The 16,769-nt window shown below is 41.9% G+C and overlaps 1 protein-coding gene across 1 annotated transcript in view; it reads right to left on the reverse strand.

The window, feature by feature from the left end:
- The window catches only part of LOC124803348 (DNA polymerase theta), a 347,939-nt gene that overhangs the window by 14,739 nt on the left and 316,431 nt on the right, over positions 1 to 16,769 (reverse strand). Inside the window, exon 23 of the mRNA XM_047264537.1 lies at positions 11,003 to 11,192. Within this exon, the coding sequence (XP_047120493.1) occupies positions 11,003 to 11,192 (190 nt within the window). The remainder of the gene's footprint in view (positions 1 to 11,002; positions 11,193 to 16,769) is intronic.

Raw genomic sequence — 16,769 nt, forward strand, 5'->3', positions numbered from 1 at the left:
CACATACTTCAGAAAACATACTAAGAACTCATCAAATTCATGCCATGCAGAATTGCTGTTGTACTGCATTCCAAAGGTGGACTGACACAATTTTAAGCAGGTGGTCATAATGCTATGTCTCATCAGTTTGTATGTATGATGCTGGGTCAAGTACCAAGATTTATTTCTCATTTAAAAGGCCACTATTGCATTATTATGACACTATGTGAAGTTATTCATGAATATATGTGACGTACTTCACTCGTGACGCATGGAGTTACACAGATCATGTGTCCATACAGTTCACAGTCCCACTTATAGAGGCCACCTGGGTTAGTCCTCTGACACACTCTGGTGAGCCGCCAAAGAAAAAGTATTATTTAGTGATCACAAACGAGTGATGAACCTATTCTGCAACCTGTATCACTGTTGTTCAGCCACTGTATTCAGTGCTATGCACAACCTGTGCTTCATTGTATCTTACATGTTGCTCTGTAAAATACTATGTTCCATAAATCGTTCTTGTTTCTGCTATAGTACACTTGGCGACAAGTGAGGGTTATGTTTTCTCTGCAAGTTAGTGTCAGAACTCAGTCACACAACAAACATCTAGATGGAAGAAATACGCCATCATATCATTGCTCAGCAGCAAGCTTTTGCAGATCAACAGAGGGCTCTCCCCACCACCTTCAATCAAGTGGCATCTGCATGTTCATGACAGGTTACTCTCTCTCCAGCATATGGTGAAACAGCTGAAGATTGGGACTTCTATGTGAACATTTCCAGGTTTTTTGCTTGGTCGATGCCAACCAGTGTAGCTTCTGCTGCACATTTATCAATTGTGCCAACTTGCACCTTTGCAGGACCCTGCCAGAGTACCATCTGATGAAATGTGCAAACTTCTCTCAACCTATTTCTGTGAGAGATGCATTTTATTGCGAAGCATGTACAATTTTACCATTGTGAGAAACACCCCAACCAGTATTACAAAGCCTGGGCTGCAGAATTATACAGGTTGAGCCATCGTTCTAATTTTACACTAGTACCCGTCATGAATCCTACACTGATCATATGGTGCATGATGTTATTTGTCTGGCCCCAGATAGAGAAAACAGAGAGAGAGAGCACTTCAATATGAGAATCGGATGCTTAAGGATGTGCTCAATATAGCATAGTCCATTGAAGTGTGCTGGTGATCAGATAGCTGCGCGGGGGGAGGTATCAGAAGTTGCTCAGTCAGCCTCTGATAGGCATGCTGCAAGTATTCACGATGATGGAGTAGTCGTTGCAGCAGTACAACCTTTGTCTCAGCATCGCATGGGGCAGCATTGGTTACAGCCACAGCAGCAACAGGCCGCTTCACAACAGCGGCTGCATGCCCTCCTTCCATCTTGCCCATACTCCTTCATCCAACATCAGCATGCTACATGCCCTAAGCATTAGGCTGTTTGCAACAAGAAAGGTCACATTGCATCAGTGTGTAACTGCTCTTCAAACATGGCGAACACAATGGTGTCGATGGACATAAACTCTACCACTGCAATGACTCTCTCCCTGAACAAATTGTTTATTGATGTGTGTGTGTGTGTGTGTGTGTGTGTGTGTGTTTAATAAAACACTACAACACAAGTGGACACAGGAGCTGCTAAACCCCCCCCCCCCCCCCCCCAACCACACAGCACAGGTTTGATGGAAGTCGGTTAGCTACAATAAAGAGCAGATTCCGATCCTAGGTCAGTTCTCCTCTCCTGACTCTTACAAATCTGTTGTTCCCCTCTCACCTTCCTTGTCGCAATACAGACCTGTTCAGGTTAGATGGGTTTAACGCTTTCGGCTTCCCCATTGCTGGTGAGGTAAATTTAGTGTCAGATCAAGTTCCATTTCAGCAACTGGAGTCCCTATGCTCCGAGTTTTTGTCTCTGTTTTCCTCTGGGCTCGGTTCTGTAATCAGTTATCAGGCCCACTTTGCTATGAAAGAGTTCGCCCGCCCTCATTTTTTTCAGGTGTGGCAGGTGCCTGTCACATTGCGTGACTTTGTTAAGGCCGAATTAGACCATTTGATATACCTTCATCAGCAGAAATTTCAATATCTTGTGCAAGTACACCTCACCTTGTGCTTACCCAAATGGCTTCAGCAGTCAGGCATAGAATTTAGTTTCCAGTCAAATTCTGTGTCTAGCGACCAGACGACTGGAGAAAAGTTGTTGTTGGACACTGGGTTAGACTTTTGCATTTATCCACTGACTTTATTCAATTGTTCACCAAGCAGCTGCCGACACACACGCACACACACACACACACACACACACACACACACACACACACACACACACACACAAAAGGATTTAACTTTTACAAGCTTTTGGAGCAAGTGGCTGCTTCTTCTGGCAGAAGAACTGAAGGGGAAGGAAGAGCGGTGAAGGAAAAGGACTGGAGAGATTTGGGGAAAAGGGTACAGGATAGAAAAGTCACCCAGATCCCCAAGTCAGGGGACACTTTATCGGATGGGATGAGGAGGAAAGACTCTCTAACACAACATATTACACTTGATGTGGGACAGCACCATGCCTCCATCAGGAATTTCACCATTCCTGACATCACAGAGCCCATAATGATGGCTGTCTTCCTGAGGCATTGTCATCATCTACTGATGTGGCAAACATGATACTCGTCAACAACTTTGCTGATCTTCTGACTGCTGGATTCAGACTCAGTGCAGTGACACACAGTATCATGCCCACGTAGGCAGCAGAAAGAAAATAAACTGAGTTGCTTGAAAAGTATCCAACCATAACACAACAACCAAGCACCCCAAGAGAGCTATGTCACAGAAATGTGCACTGTATCAAAATGACTACTGGCTCACAAGTTCCATTTACTTCCTGATTGTTTTGCTATCACAAAAGCAGAATTTGACTCAATGCTCAGTGAAGGTATTATTCACCCTTCTAGCATTCCGTGGCCATCACCGTTCCACCTAGTACCCAAAAAATGTGGCATGTGGTGCTCGGGTGGTGGTTGTCATGCACTTTATGCAAGGACAATTCCAGACAGATGCCCAGTACTCTGCTAAGAGATTACAACTAGGTGATACATGGTGCAGCAGTGTTTAGTGTGCTGGACTGCACAAAAGCCTTTACATAAATTCCTGTGGCATCATCATCATCATCATCATCATCATCATCATCATTAGTGCTCTGCCAAAAGGAAGGTTTTCAAATGTTAGTTCTTCAGGCAGTCTGGTCTTCTGCCATCCTCTTCAGGTCTGCATAATTTCCTCTTCCTTTATGTCGTCTATCATCTTTTATCTCCTTCCTCTCAGTCTTCTCCCACAAACCAATCCTTCCAAAGCATCTGATAGCAAGCACTCACTTCTCAATGAATATCCCAACCAGTTCTTTTTCCTTTCTCTTACAACCTTCAGCAGACATCTTCTCTCACTAACCCTTTCCAATACTCTTTCATTACTTACTCTTTCCATCCAGCTTATTCTCTTCATTTTCCTCCACATCCACATCTCAAATGCTTCTAACCTTTTTTCATCCTCTCATCCTAGCATCCATGTTTCTGCCCCATATAGCGCCACACTCCAGACAAAACATTTGCCAAGCCTTTTCCTTAGTCCTTTATCTAATTTGCCACATAAGAGTCTCCTCTTTCTGTTGAATGCCTCCTTCGCTATGGCAATTCGAGTTTTCACCTCCTGGTGACATCTCAAGTCTTCAGTTATTGTGCTTCCCAGATATTTAGATGCATTTACTTGGCTAATGGTAGATTGTCCTATTTTAATATTGGACAGTCTGCGTCTTGTACTGATAACCATACTCTTTGTTTTTGCTGTGTTTATTTGCATCCCATATTCCACACAAGCTTCATTCAGATCTTTCAGCATGTTATTCACTGTCCGCTCACTTTCTGCCACTAATACCATGTCATCAGCAAATCTTATACATTCTATTCTCTTTCCACCAATACATATTCCTCTGTTCCCATCTAAGCTTTTCGTAATAATCTCTTCAACCTATACGTTAAACAACAGCCGGGAAAGGCAACAACCTTGTCTAACACATCATCCAATGCTGCTTCCTTCTGAAATTTTATTTCCAATCCTTATCCTTACTTTCTGGTGTAAATATAGATTCTGTATCAGTCGTCTCTCTTTCCAATCTACTCCTTTCCTCTTCAAAATATCCATCAGCTTGTTCCACTGAACTCTGTCAAAAGCCTTTTCTAAGTCTATAAAAACAGCAAAGATTTCTCTACCTTTTTCCGTATATCTTTGCCCTATAGTTCTTAAACAGGCCAATAGCATCTCTTGTTCCTTTCTAAATCCGAACTTCTCCTCTGCAATCCCTCTATGCAACTTGCCATATAGCCTTCTATTCAACACTCTCAGCAAGACTTTAGCTACATGAGAAATTAGACTGATGGTCCGGTGCTTTTCACATTTTTTAGTGTTTCTCTGTTTCTCTATTGGTATCATCACTGTTGCAACGAAGTCCTCAGGCCATTCCCCTTTGTCATATATCTCGTTACAAAGGTGTGCCTTGTTTCCCAAACTCTTCAACAGTTGTGGTTAGCACACTGGACTCGCATTCGGGAGGACGACGGTTGAATCCCGTCTCCGGCCATCCTGATTTAGGTTTTCCGTGATTTCCCTAAATTGCTTCAGGCAAATGCCGGGATGGTTCCTTTGAAAGGGCACGGCCGATTTCCTTCCCCATCCTTCCCTCACCCGAGCTTGCGCTCCGTCTCTAATGACCTCGTTGTTGACGGGACGTTAAACGCTAATATCCTCCTCCCTCCTCCTCTTCAACAGTTTTGCTGGCAAATCATCAATTCCACATGCCTTCCTAATCTTCATCTCCTCCAGCGCCTTTTCTACTTCTGCTTCCAAGATGGTAAGTCCATTTCCATCTTCCGGCACATATTGCTCCTCTTAAACCTTAATTTCACTTTGCATTTCATCCCACTTATACAGACATTCAATATATTCTTGCCATCTGTTCAAAACCTCCTGTGGTTCTTCTGCTAGAGTACCATCCGCTCTTTCTGTTTCCATGTTATTCCTCTTTCTTTTATGTTCAAAAACTATATCACTAGCCAGTCTATACACCATTTCATACTTTCCCTCTTTCTCCATTTTCTCTATTTTGTAGCATTTCTGTTTCATCCATTTTCCTCTTGCTTCTTCAGCTTCTCTTCTTAATTCATTATTCAGTTTCCTGTACCTCTTTTTGCCTTCTTCAGTTTCTACACTTTTCCACTTTCTCCACTCTTCCATCTTTTTCAACATGTTTTCTGTTATCCATTCTTTCCTGGTGCTTTGGGATACTCTAATTCCTAGTACTTCTTTGGCAGAGTCCATGAGTCCTTCCCTCATTTTTATCCATTTCTCATTAACACTTTCATCAACACTACCTCTTTGCCATTTTTCCATGAATCTGTTCTCCAAATCTGATGCCTTTCCTACCCCTTTGAGTCTTTCTGTGTTTAGTCTTTCCTTTGCTGTACCTCTCCAGACGTTTTTCAACTTCACTTGTATTTTTCCCATTACTAGGTTGTGGTCTGAATTTATATCCGCTCCTGGATAAGATTTAGCATTATTCAAACAGTTCCTAAACCTTTTTTGTATCAGGATGTAGTCCAACGGATATCTTTCCCTATTCAAATTTGATATCCATGTGTAACGTCTCCTTTTGTGGTGTTCAAATAATGTGTTACCGACTGCTAATGAACTTTCTTTACAGAAACTAATTAGTCATTCCCCTCTCTCATTTTTTATTCCTAATCCAAATTTTCGTAATGCATCTTCATCTCTTCCTTCACCCACCGCTGCATTCCAGTCCCCCATGATGATAACGTAGGCATTTCTATTTTCTTTCTTGATGAGTTCTTGTATTTTCTCATAATATTCTTTCATTTCCTCATCTCTATGCTGGCTGGTTGGCATATATCCCTGTATTAATACCAAATCTTTTGAACTACCCTTCAGTCATATCATCATCAATCTTCCATCCATATATTGTACCTTCATTACGTTATTTTTCAACTTATGCCCTATCAATATTCCTACTCCGTTTTCACCACTCAAGAGCTTATAATCTCCACTTTCTATCTCCCCATTCTCATCCCATCTCATTTCACACAAACTGGGGGCATCTAATGTGTTCCTTTTCATCTCCTGTTTTGCATTCTCTAGCTTTCCTTCTTGCAGTAGTGTCCTCACATTCCATGTTCTAATCCTTATCTTTCCTCCCTTTACTGTCCCTTTCTTCCTTCCAAATGTGTCTACTCTCAGTGTGTTCCCCTCCCGGAGATCCGAATGAGGGAAGTTTTAACTCCGGAATCTTTCACATGGAGACATACCACGTACTGCTTGGGAATGTAATGTGGTAGTTTCCCGTTACTTTCCACATAGGCAGTAGGATGCCCAGCCTTAAGTCTGCCGCTCACCATGAGTCAGACACTGTCTGTAGCCGGCCCTCTGGGGTTCAGTCACTACTTGTACTCTTTTGAATCCAAAGAGAAAAGGTGCCTCTTCCGCCAGCTCCGCCGTACTGAAGTCCATCTTCTCCGCCTCTGCTGCTGTTGAGGTCTTCAATTTATCCCTGGCAAGGGGCCCTTACGAGGTACTAACACCTGGGCCAGGTGAACCAAGGTTTTTTAATGAGGTGTTACTCCTCCCACTCCTCCTTTCTCAACCGGGCTTGGGACCAGCTATGGCGGTGTGGTAGATGAAGATATTCCAAAATCAGCTATAATCACACTCTTCAGCTTGTTCAAGAATCAGTTTATGATATTTTGTTTCTTGCAGTGCTGCTCAGTCTTGAAAAATGTTCATTTACTCTGTGTTGCACAATTTGCCATTCTGTTTTGCATAACTATATGACATCCAAACCTTTTAGCAGCTGCAGAACAACACCAATAACCGTTGGTAGATGTTTTAAAATGCTAAGAACAGCTACAAATGGTGTTAAATACTGCCAAAGGTGTTTCTTATAAACCACAGATTACCTTCTTAGGTCATGTAATTTTGTTATGAGGGTCACTGCCGCTACCCAAGAAAGTAGAAGCCATTGTGAAGATCTCATGGCCAGAAAGAATTACGCCATTTCTTGGGAATGTTGAAATTTTTTGCAGTGTCATTTGCCCCTTCTGCCAAGTTGCAAGAACAGCTGGTGGCAACACTTTCTTGACCTAAAACTAAGGGGAATTCACTGATCAATGGACAGATGCGATGAGTCTGCTTTTGATGCAGACAAGCAAAGCATAACAAATACTGCACTCCTGACCGACTCCACGTTGGATGCACCACTTACGTTGATGGTTGATTCCAGCCAGACTGCTATCAGTGCGGCACTTAGATAGAAAGTCGATGGTGCGATGGTGCTTGGCAACACTGGCCTCCTTCTCACACAAGCTCTCATCTTTGCAACAAAATTGGGGCACTTGCAATCATGAGCTTCTTGCTGTATATGAATCAACCAAGAACTTTCACCACCAGTTGGAAGCCAGAGAGTTTACACCATCACAAGCGGCTTGTTTAAACCTTCAGACAGAATACCAGTAAGTGTTCACCATGATAGTATAGTGTTCACCACAACAGTACAATCATCCGGAGTTCATTGGCCAGTTCAGTGCCAACATCTGCCATATTTCAGGGACTGACCACATGGTTGCCAACTGTGTGTGTGTGTGTGTGTGTGTGTGTGTGTGTGTGTGTGTGCGTGCGTGCGTGCGTGCGTGCGCGCGCGTGTTGGGGCTTATGGGATCTCAATGTTGAGGTCATCAGCGCCCTGACACACATTAAAAGGAACGAATGTGGACAGACCTAATAAAACTGAAGCACAGTTGCCAACTGACCATCTCTAGTTAACAGTGTAATGGATGTTATTGATTTTGTTGGTTCAAATGGCTCTGAGCACTATGGGACTTAACATCTGTGGTCATCAGTCCCCTAGAACTTAGAACTTCTTAAACCTAACTAACCTAAGGACATCACACACATCCATGCCGGAGGCAGGATTCGAACCTGCGACCGTAGCAGTCGCGCGGTTCCGGTATTGATTTTGTCCAACTTGCCAAGGAACAAGACTCTGCTCAAGAACTCCAGAAACTACTGAATGGTGCCTTATACTTCCTTCTGTTACAGCTGGTAGAAATTCTTGCTTCAGACATTAAGCTATATTGTGTCACTTCAAGTGGAAAGGACTTGTCCTTTCCTGCCGGTCGCATTCTGCAGACATGCTTCTGACAGCTTTCACAGCCTGTGCCATCCTGGCATTAGAGTGAGTCACATGATTTCAAAACTTTTTTCTGGCCTGGTATGAAAAAGTATTATTGTGAGTGGACCCGTGCATTCCTTCAGTGTCAGCACAATAAGATATCCTGACATGTGCATGCACCAGTTATTAATTTTCAACGTAAAAGAAATACACTTTGTACACATGCACATCGTCCACTTCCTGCAGCAAATGGTCAGCGCTATGTATTAACTGCAACTGATCATTTCACTCATTGGCCAGAAGCTATGCTAGTCAACAGCATATCGGCAGAAACCATAACCTTTACATTAAATTGATTTTTGCATATCACATGTCCACTGCACATCATAACGGACTGTGGCTGTCAGTTTGAATTGGAGTTATGTACTCCACTTAGTAAATTGTGTGGCACTCTTCATCAAAGGACAGGCAGCTGCCACCAACAGAGCAATGACTTGATCAAACATGGCAACATTCTTTAGAGGCCATACTGATGTTTCATGACACTAGCTCAATTGCCTAACCTGCAGTTTTGCTTGGTCTTCACACCACATACAAATCAGACTTCGATTCATCACCAGCAGAGCATATGTAAGGTGAAGCACTTCAACTGTCTGGTAAGTTCATTGACCCAAGTTCCATACAACTGCCTAATAATGAGCAGTCAGACATCATTTGTCACTTGAGGGAACATATGAAACACATTTGCCATTGTCAAGCCTCAGGCGTCAAAACATGGAATGACACCTTCATAGCTGGATCAAGATAATCAGACATACATGCATGTCATATTATGAACAGATGGTGTTGAACCATCACTACAACTCCTATACACAGGCCCATATCAAGTTATCAAAAGAGGAGCACAAGTTTTGGACATATTATTAAATGGTAAGACTACTATGATGTCAGCTGACACAATGAAACATGCATACATTTTCCCAGAAGTGATGCCCACATTCACATTGTGCAACCAGCCTCAGCTTCAAGCACAAGTTCTGTCATCCAAAGCAGACTCACTATCTGAACGAAGAACATGCTTACACGTTCAGTGCACTTTCCTGCAAGATTTTTGGATGATGCCCCGCTTCCACCAATGGAACTGATGTAGCGGTCGAGATTGTCACCTCCTGTGCTTGTCAGAGCTGTCACGGAGTTCATGCACCACCCAACAGCGATGCTATTGTTCAGCATTGGCAGTTGATGTTTTCTGTGTGTTCCTTGTGTCATTCCATGAAAGCAACAATGTGTTACTACTTCCTTGAAATAGAGATAGATCTCGACTACCTTCTAATCTAACGCAAAAACCTAGTCTCAAGCGTTAACAGAATATCTCATCGCGAGATCTGTTTACATTAATAAAATATTATTATTCCTGGTACATGAGTGTTTATATTTTGTGTGCTATTTTGGTTGCGTTCCTCAAACATGAAAACGTAATTAGTTTGGACAATTCACTCTTAGTCTTGCCAACAAAACTATGTTTGCATGTTATCTTATTCCCCTGCCCTATCTAGTTTTGGCATACTGTATTTATGACTGCAGTCACTGATTTGTGTTAGTGTTTAGGCTCCCATCTTTTTAGCAGTTTTGAGGAAGAAGATGAAGAAGAAGACAGGAAAACTTTTGTTGATCATGTTTTGTATTTTATTATGTACTGAAATTAATAAAACTTCTAACACATTTGAGTAATATATCTACAAATACATGCACATAGAATAAAATTTTATCACTTTTTAATTATTACTGTAACAACTCACAACTGCAATACTATCTGTTATTTTCTGTATATTAATAGAAGTTTACAGTAAGATTATCTCAAAAACACTTTCTGAATGGAATATGTATTATCATTCAGATTTCTCACTGACCAGTTGGCCATGAAGTGTCACCGTATGTAGTATACAACATCCATTTTGTTGGTTGGTTGGGTGGTTGGTTTGGGGAAGGAGACCAGACAGCGTGGTCATCGGTCTCATCGAATTAGGGAAGTATGGGGAAGGAAATCGGCCGTGCCCTTTCAGAGGAACCATCCCGGCATTTGCCTGGAGTGATTTAGGGGAATCACGGAAAACCTAAATCAGGATGGCCGAACGTGGGATTGAACCGTCGTCCTCCCGAAGGCGAGTCCAGTGTCTAACCACATCCATTTTGTCCTAAATTGTATTCTGCACAGCTACTGTACTAGACAGACTTGGTGTCAAGCCTTTCATTGCCAAGTACAACAACAACGTAAGGGGATTCATTGTATGATGTAGTACTTTTATTGTTTGCCCGCCATTTTTGTTTGTACTTAACTTGGGATCACTTATTTGGATATTAAGCCCACTTCCTACAGTTATAGTGTCACATGTGTGATTTGATTATTTCCTGGACTCTTACCCAAGTATGGCTATTCTGATGGAGTGTACTTAAAGTGCAGCACTCTCTTGTGAATTTACTTCAACAATATAAACCTAACTACCCATATTTTAGAATGATGTATGTTCCAGGCAAACACTTTAAAATGCCATCACAGGAGGAAGTTTACACTAAGACTTTTTTCTACATACAATGACAGTCAGAATGGTAAAATGTCATTCAGACAACCTATGGTGGCTGGGGACCTGGCTGCAACCAGTGTAACACGCAATTTTAATTACAGATGTTACACAACAACAAAAATTTTAAAATTGTCGATAAAAATATAATTGTTCAATAAAATATCTGAAAAGAAGAAAGAAAGAAATAAAAAAACAATAACAACAACAACTCACCAGGCTTTGGAATAAAAGCTAGCCTCATGCTTATTGACAAATTTTCTCCATCACAGCCAGAAACATCAAAGTCTCGCGGTATATTTTGCATATTTGGTTCATGCATAGAGATTCTTCCTGTGGCAGTGCGAGGTATGTAACAACCAAATATGCGTTTGGCTGAGTCTGAATTTAAGAGTGGATAAAGGGTCTGAAAAATTAAACTATTACTGTAACATCAAAAACTTTTTGTGTTCATAAAATTATGGTGTGATTTCAGATACCAATAAATATCGTGATAATACAAAGTCTATTTCTGGTACAATGTATCCAAAGTTATTCTTGAAAGTTTTCATATTATGAAGTCCAAGTGGTTATGACTACCATAATAAAATATTGCTGCCAATTAGAATGGAGACAACACAAAGGAAACTGTTTGAAATTGTACAGTTTGAAGTGTCATAAAAATTATAATTCTTTCCTTTTTCTTCGCAAAAAGGAAAAATAGTCCCCAGTCTCTCGAAGAGACTCTTCCCTGCTTCAGGCGATTGATGTCATTCTACATTCATCAGAAGACTGATACAAGTGGCAAAGGTTGAGGAGATACATTTGTTGTAGTTTTAGATGACACTGAATAAAGACATGGGATGGCACCGCAAATACACTCCTGGAAATGGAAAAAAGAACACATTGACACCGGTGTGTCAGACCCACCATACTTGCTCCGGACACTGCGAGAGGGCTGTACAAGCAATGATCACACGCACGGCACAGCGGACACACCAGGAACAGCGGTGTTGGCCGTCGAATGGCGCTAGCTGCGCAGCATTTGTGCACCGCCGCCGTCAGTGTCAGCCAGTTTGCCGTGGCATACGGAGCTCCATCGCAGTCTTTAACACTGGTAGCATGCCGCGACAGCGTGGACGTGAACCGTATGTGCAGTTGACGGACTTTGAGCGAGGGCGTATAGTGGGCATGCGGGAGGCCGGGTGGATGTACCGCCGAATTGCTCAACACGTGGGGCGTGAGGTCTCCACAGTACATCGATGTTGTCGCCAGTGGTCGGCGGAAGGTGCACGTGCCCGTCGACCTGGGACCGGACCGCAGAGACGCACGGATGCACGCCAAGACCGTAGGATCCTACGCAGTGCCGTAGGGGACCGCACCGCCACTTCCCAGCAAATTAGGGACACTGTTGCTCCTGGGGTATCGGCGAGGACCATTCGCAACCGTCTCCATGAAGCTGGGCTACGGTCCCGCACACCGTTAGGCCGTCTTCCGCTCACGCCCCAACATCGTGCAGCCCGCCTCCAGTGGTGTCGCGACAGGCGTGAATGGAGGGACGAATGGAGACGTGTCGTCTTCAGCGATGAGAGTCGCTTCTGCCTTGGTGCCAATGATGGTCGTATGCGTGTTTGGCGCCGTGCAGGTGAGCGCCACAATCAGGACTGCTTACGACCGAGGCACACAGGGCCAACACCCGGCATCATGGTGTGGGGAGCGATCTCCTACACTGGCCGTACACCACTGGTGATCGTCGAGGGGACACTGAATAGTGCACGGTACATCCAAACCGTCATCGAACCCATCGTTCTTCCATTCCTAGACCGACAAGGGAACTTGCTGTTCCAACAGGACAATGCACGTCCGCATGTATTCCGTGCCACCCAACGTGCTCTAGAAGGTGTAAGTCAACTACCCTGGCCAGCAAGATCTCCGGATCTGTCCCCCATTGAGCATGTTTGGGACTGGATGAAGTGTCGTCTCACGCAGTCTGCACGTCCAGCACGAACGCTGGTCCAACTGAGGCGCCAGGTGGAAATGGCATGGCAAGCCGTTCCACAGGACTACATCCAGCATCTCTACGATCGTCTCCATGGGAGAATAGCAGCCTGCATTGCTGCAAAAGGTGGACATACACTGTACTAGTGCCGACATTGTGCATGCTCTGTTGCCTGTGTCTATGTGCCTGTGGTTCTGTCAGTGTGATCATGTGATGTATCTGACCCCAGGAATGTGTCAATAAAGTTTCCCCTTCCTGGGACAATGAATTCACGGTGTTCTTATTTCAATTTCCAGGAGTGTAGTATATAAGCGCACATCCAGTAAACTTCAAAGTGATGATTGGAGTCAGCTAAGTGAATGGTAATGAAGTTAATTCATTTTTTATTGTTCATCATGATACCAATAACAGTCAGTCAGTTTGTCGTATGCAAGCAAATTTTGCATATCAACAGCTAAGAGCATAGTCATGGAAACGGTTAGTTTCTTTCCTAGAACTAACAGCAATTTTATTAATTCTTTTCGGATGTAACAAAAGACTACTGAAACAATTACTTGAACTAGTTTCAACAGCATATCTCAAGTTACAAGCATCCATTTGTTCATTTGACAAATGATTAACAATCATTCTAAAGAGTAGGGTATTTAGTTCTACAAGTGCATTCTAGATGTTGATTTCTTTATGAAATTGCTGCTGGTTCATTGTTCTCCAGTTGTAGTTACCAATGAAATGTATGATAAATAGCTTTACAAACTTACTAATGAATGTGGAATTATTGATAATTGTGGTAATTGTCTGTTGCACATTGTGTAATATCAATAAATGTTCCAAAGATTTTATACTACTAGGGCATACTTCATTTCTTGGTCACTTACATGAAGTAAGTACTTGTTAGTTAAGGTTCCAAAGACAGTTCTAAGTACTCGTATATTAACATCAAAATCAAATCAGCCCTGTTTATGTCTAATAAGACTGTTATGTGGTAAAAGATCTAAAAACCAACAGATTTCCTCATTACAGCCCACAAATACTATTTCAAGTTGTGTTTTAGCTGTAATTCACTAAAGTACCATGAGATTTTTAGGTCCCATATCATAAGATTGACAGGAATTGATTCTGCAACATTAATGAGTTCATGTAAAAACCGGAATAGCTCTTCTACTTCACTTAGATTAATTACACATCAAAATAGGTTTAAAACTCTCATACAGATTGTTCCATGAAATTCTGAGCAGAAAAAAAAAAGAAAGGCTCCACTCTGTAAGTAACATTGTGTGATTTTTCCAGTTTCCGGCTTGCTCAGTCTTTCTGCATCTTGACGTGTGTGTCATAACTTCAGTTGTTGCTTGAAAGTGCTGACTATTTCTTTTTGTCATTCTCTGAATTATTTAAGTAATGTATGACACACTATGGTACATTCTATGAATGTACAATTCCTGAACTCCGGTTAGCATGTAGAAAGTAATCTACAGTATTTAACAAAACAGCGATCTAGTGGTGATGCCTCCAATTCTAAATTTGCAGAAAATTACTACAATCAAGTAAAGAAGGCAGGTGACTTTTGCAACAGTTATTCCGTACTTACGTCTTTACACCTGAGATCTTACCGTGCATCATGTGTCCAGGCATTACTTCTAGATGATACACCATACAGTGGCTTGGTGTGATAAATGGCAGCTAGCTGTAAATGTGAGAATTTGTTAGTTAATGCAGATGAGTAGGAAAAACAAACCTGTAATGTCCGGATACAGCATTAAAGTGTACTGCTTCACACAGTCACATTGTTTAAATATCTGTGTGCACCACTGCAAAGCCACTGTACAGTGCTTGGCGGAGGGTACCCTGTACCACTACTAGTCAATTACTTTCCTGTTCCACTCCCAATTAGAGCAAAGGAAAAACAAAACTCTACATGGTTCCTTATCTCCATATGACCCCTAATTTCTTGTATCTTATCTTTGTCACCCTTAAGCAAACTGTATGCTGGCAGCAGTAGAATCATTCCCCAGTCATGTTCAAATGCTGATTCTCTAAATTTTCTCAATAGTGCTCCTTGAAGAGAACGTCACCTTCCCTCCAGGGATTCCCATTTGAGTTCTCAAAGCATTTCCGTAACACTTAAGTGTTGTTTCAACCTACTAGTAACAAATCTAGCAGCCTGCCTCTAAATTGCTTCAATGTCCTCCTTCGATTCATCTTGGTATGGATATCAAATATTTGAGCAGTATTCAAGAATAGGTTGCACCAGTGTCCTATAAGTGGTCTCCTTTACAGATGAACCACAATCCCCACATGCTTGTTCCATTTCGTATCGTTTTGCAATGTTGCGCATAGGTATTTAAACAATGTGACTGTGTCAAGTAATACACTTTAATGCTGTATCCGGACATTTCAGGTTTGTTTTTCCTACTCATCTGCATTAACTTACATATTCCCACATTTAGCTGCCATTCATCACACCAACTAGAAAGTTTGTCTAAGTCATCATGTATCTTCCACAGTCACTCAACTTCGACACCTTACCATACACCACAGCATCATCAGCAAACAACTGCAAATTGTTGCCCATTCTGTCCGTCAAATCATTTATGTACACAGAAAACAACAGTGGTCCTATCACACTTCCCCAGTGCACTACTGATGATACCCTTGTCTCTGATGAACTCGCCATCAAGAACAACATAGTCGTTTCTATTGCTTAAGAAGTCTTTGAGCCACACACATATCTGTGAACTTATTCCATGTGCTTGTATATTATTTAACAGCCTGCAATTGGGCACCAAGTCAAATGCTTTCCAGAAATCTAGAAATATGGAATCTATCTGTTGCCCTCCATCCATAATTCACATTATATCTTGTGAGAGAAGGGCAAGCTGAGTTTCGAATGAGCTACACTTTCTAAAACCATGCTGATTCGTGGACATAAGCTTCTCTGTCTCAATAAAATTTATTGTATTTGAACTGAGAATATGTTCAAGGATTCTGCAGAAAACCAAAGTTCGGGATATTAGTCTGTCATTTTGCAGAACCATTCTCCTACCCTTCTTATATACAGGAGTCACATGGGCTTTTCCCAGTCACTTGGGACTTTGTGCTGCTTGAGATATTTATGATAAATGCAAGCTAGGTAAGGAAGCAATGCCTTAAAGCACTCTTTGTGAGACCAAATTGGGATTCAATCTGGACCTGGTGACTTATTTGCTTTCAAAGTTTCCAGTTGTTTCTCTACACCAGGGATGCTTATTACTGTGTCTAGCCGATGGTCAAATGACAATATGTTCGAATGGTTCTCCTGGGTGAACGATTTCTTGAACACAAAATTAAGAACAGAGCATTAAGAGTTTGCGATTGCTTACTCAAAAAGATTGTGAATGGTGAACATGATCTGACACCATATTTTGTGAGTGATGAAGCTTGGTTTTACCTTTCTGGCCATGTGAATTGAGAATCTCTACTGCTCCCTCAAAAATCTTCACACTGTGTATCAAATTTGTCACAAAAAAGAGAAATAGAGTTTGGTGTGCAGTTTATAGCAGTCAAATTATCAGCCTCATGTTCTTATAAACTAGCGTCAATAGAGCCATTCGTGTTCAAATTTTAAGAAGTTCTACTCTCAATTAAAGGAACACGAAAGACAGTACTATTTTACCCAGCAAGTTGGAACTACATATCCCGTGTCTAAATTGATCTCTTGTATTCTACATGTATAATCTGCAATCCACTGTGAAAAGCATTGTAAAGGGTACTTCCCTTTTAACACTTACTGGTATTTCATCACATTCTGTTTAATCATGGAGTGCAGGAAGAATGATTGCTTAGACACCTCTGAGTATGCTATAATTAGTCTAAGCTTTTCTTTGATGACCCTACAGGACTGATACACAAGAAGCTGTAGTATATTCCTAAATTCTACAATTAATATTGATTCTTAAAACTTTGTAAGTAGGCTTTCAAGGGAGAGTTTGCATCATTCTTTAGGTGTCTGCCAGTTCTCATTTTTCAGCA

Source organism: Schistocerca piceifrons, chromosome 1 (genome assembly GCF_021461385.2).
Source record: "Schistocerca piceifrons isolate TAMUIC-IGC-003096 chromosome 1, iqSchPice1.1, whole genome shotgun sequence".
In the NCBI taxonomy this organism is placed as follows: Eukaryota; Metazoa; Arthropoda; class Insecta; order Orthoptera; family Acrididae; genus Schistocerca; species Schistocerca piceifrons.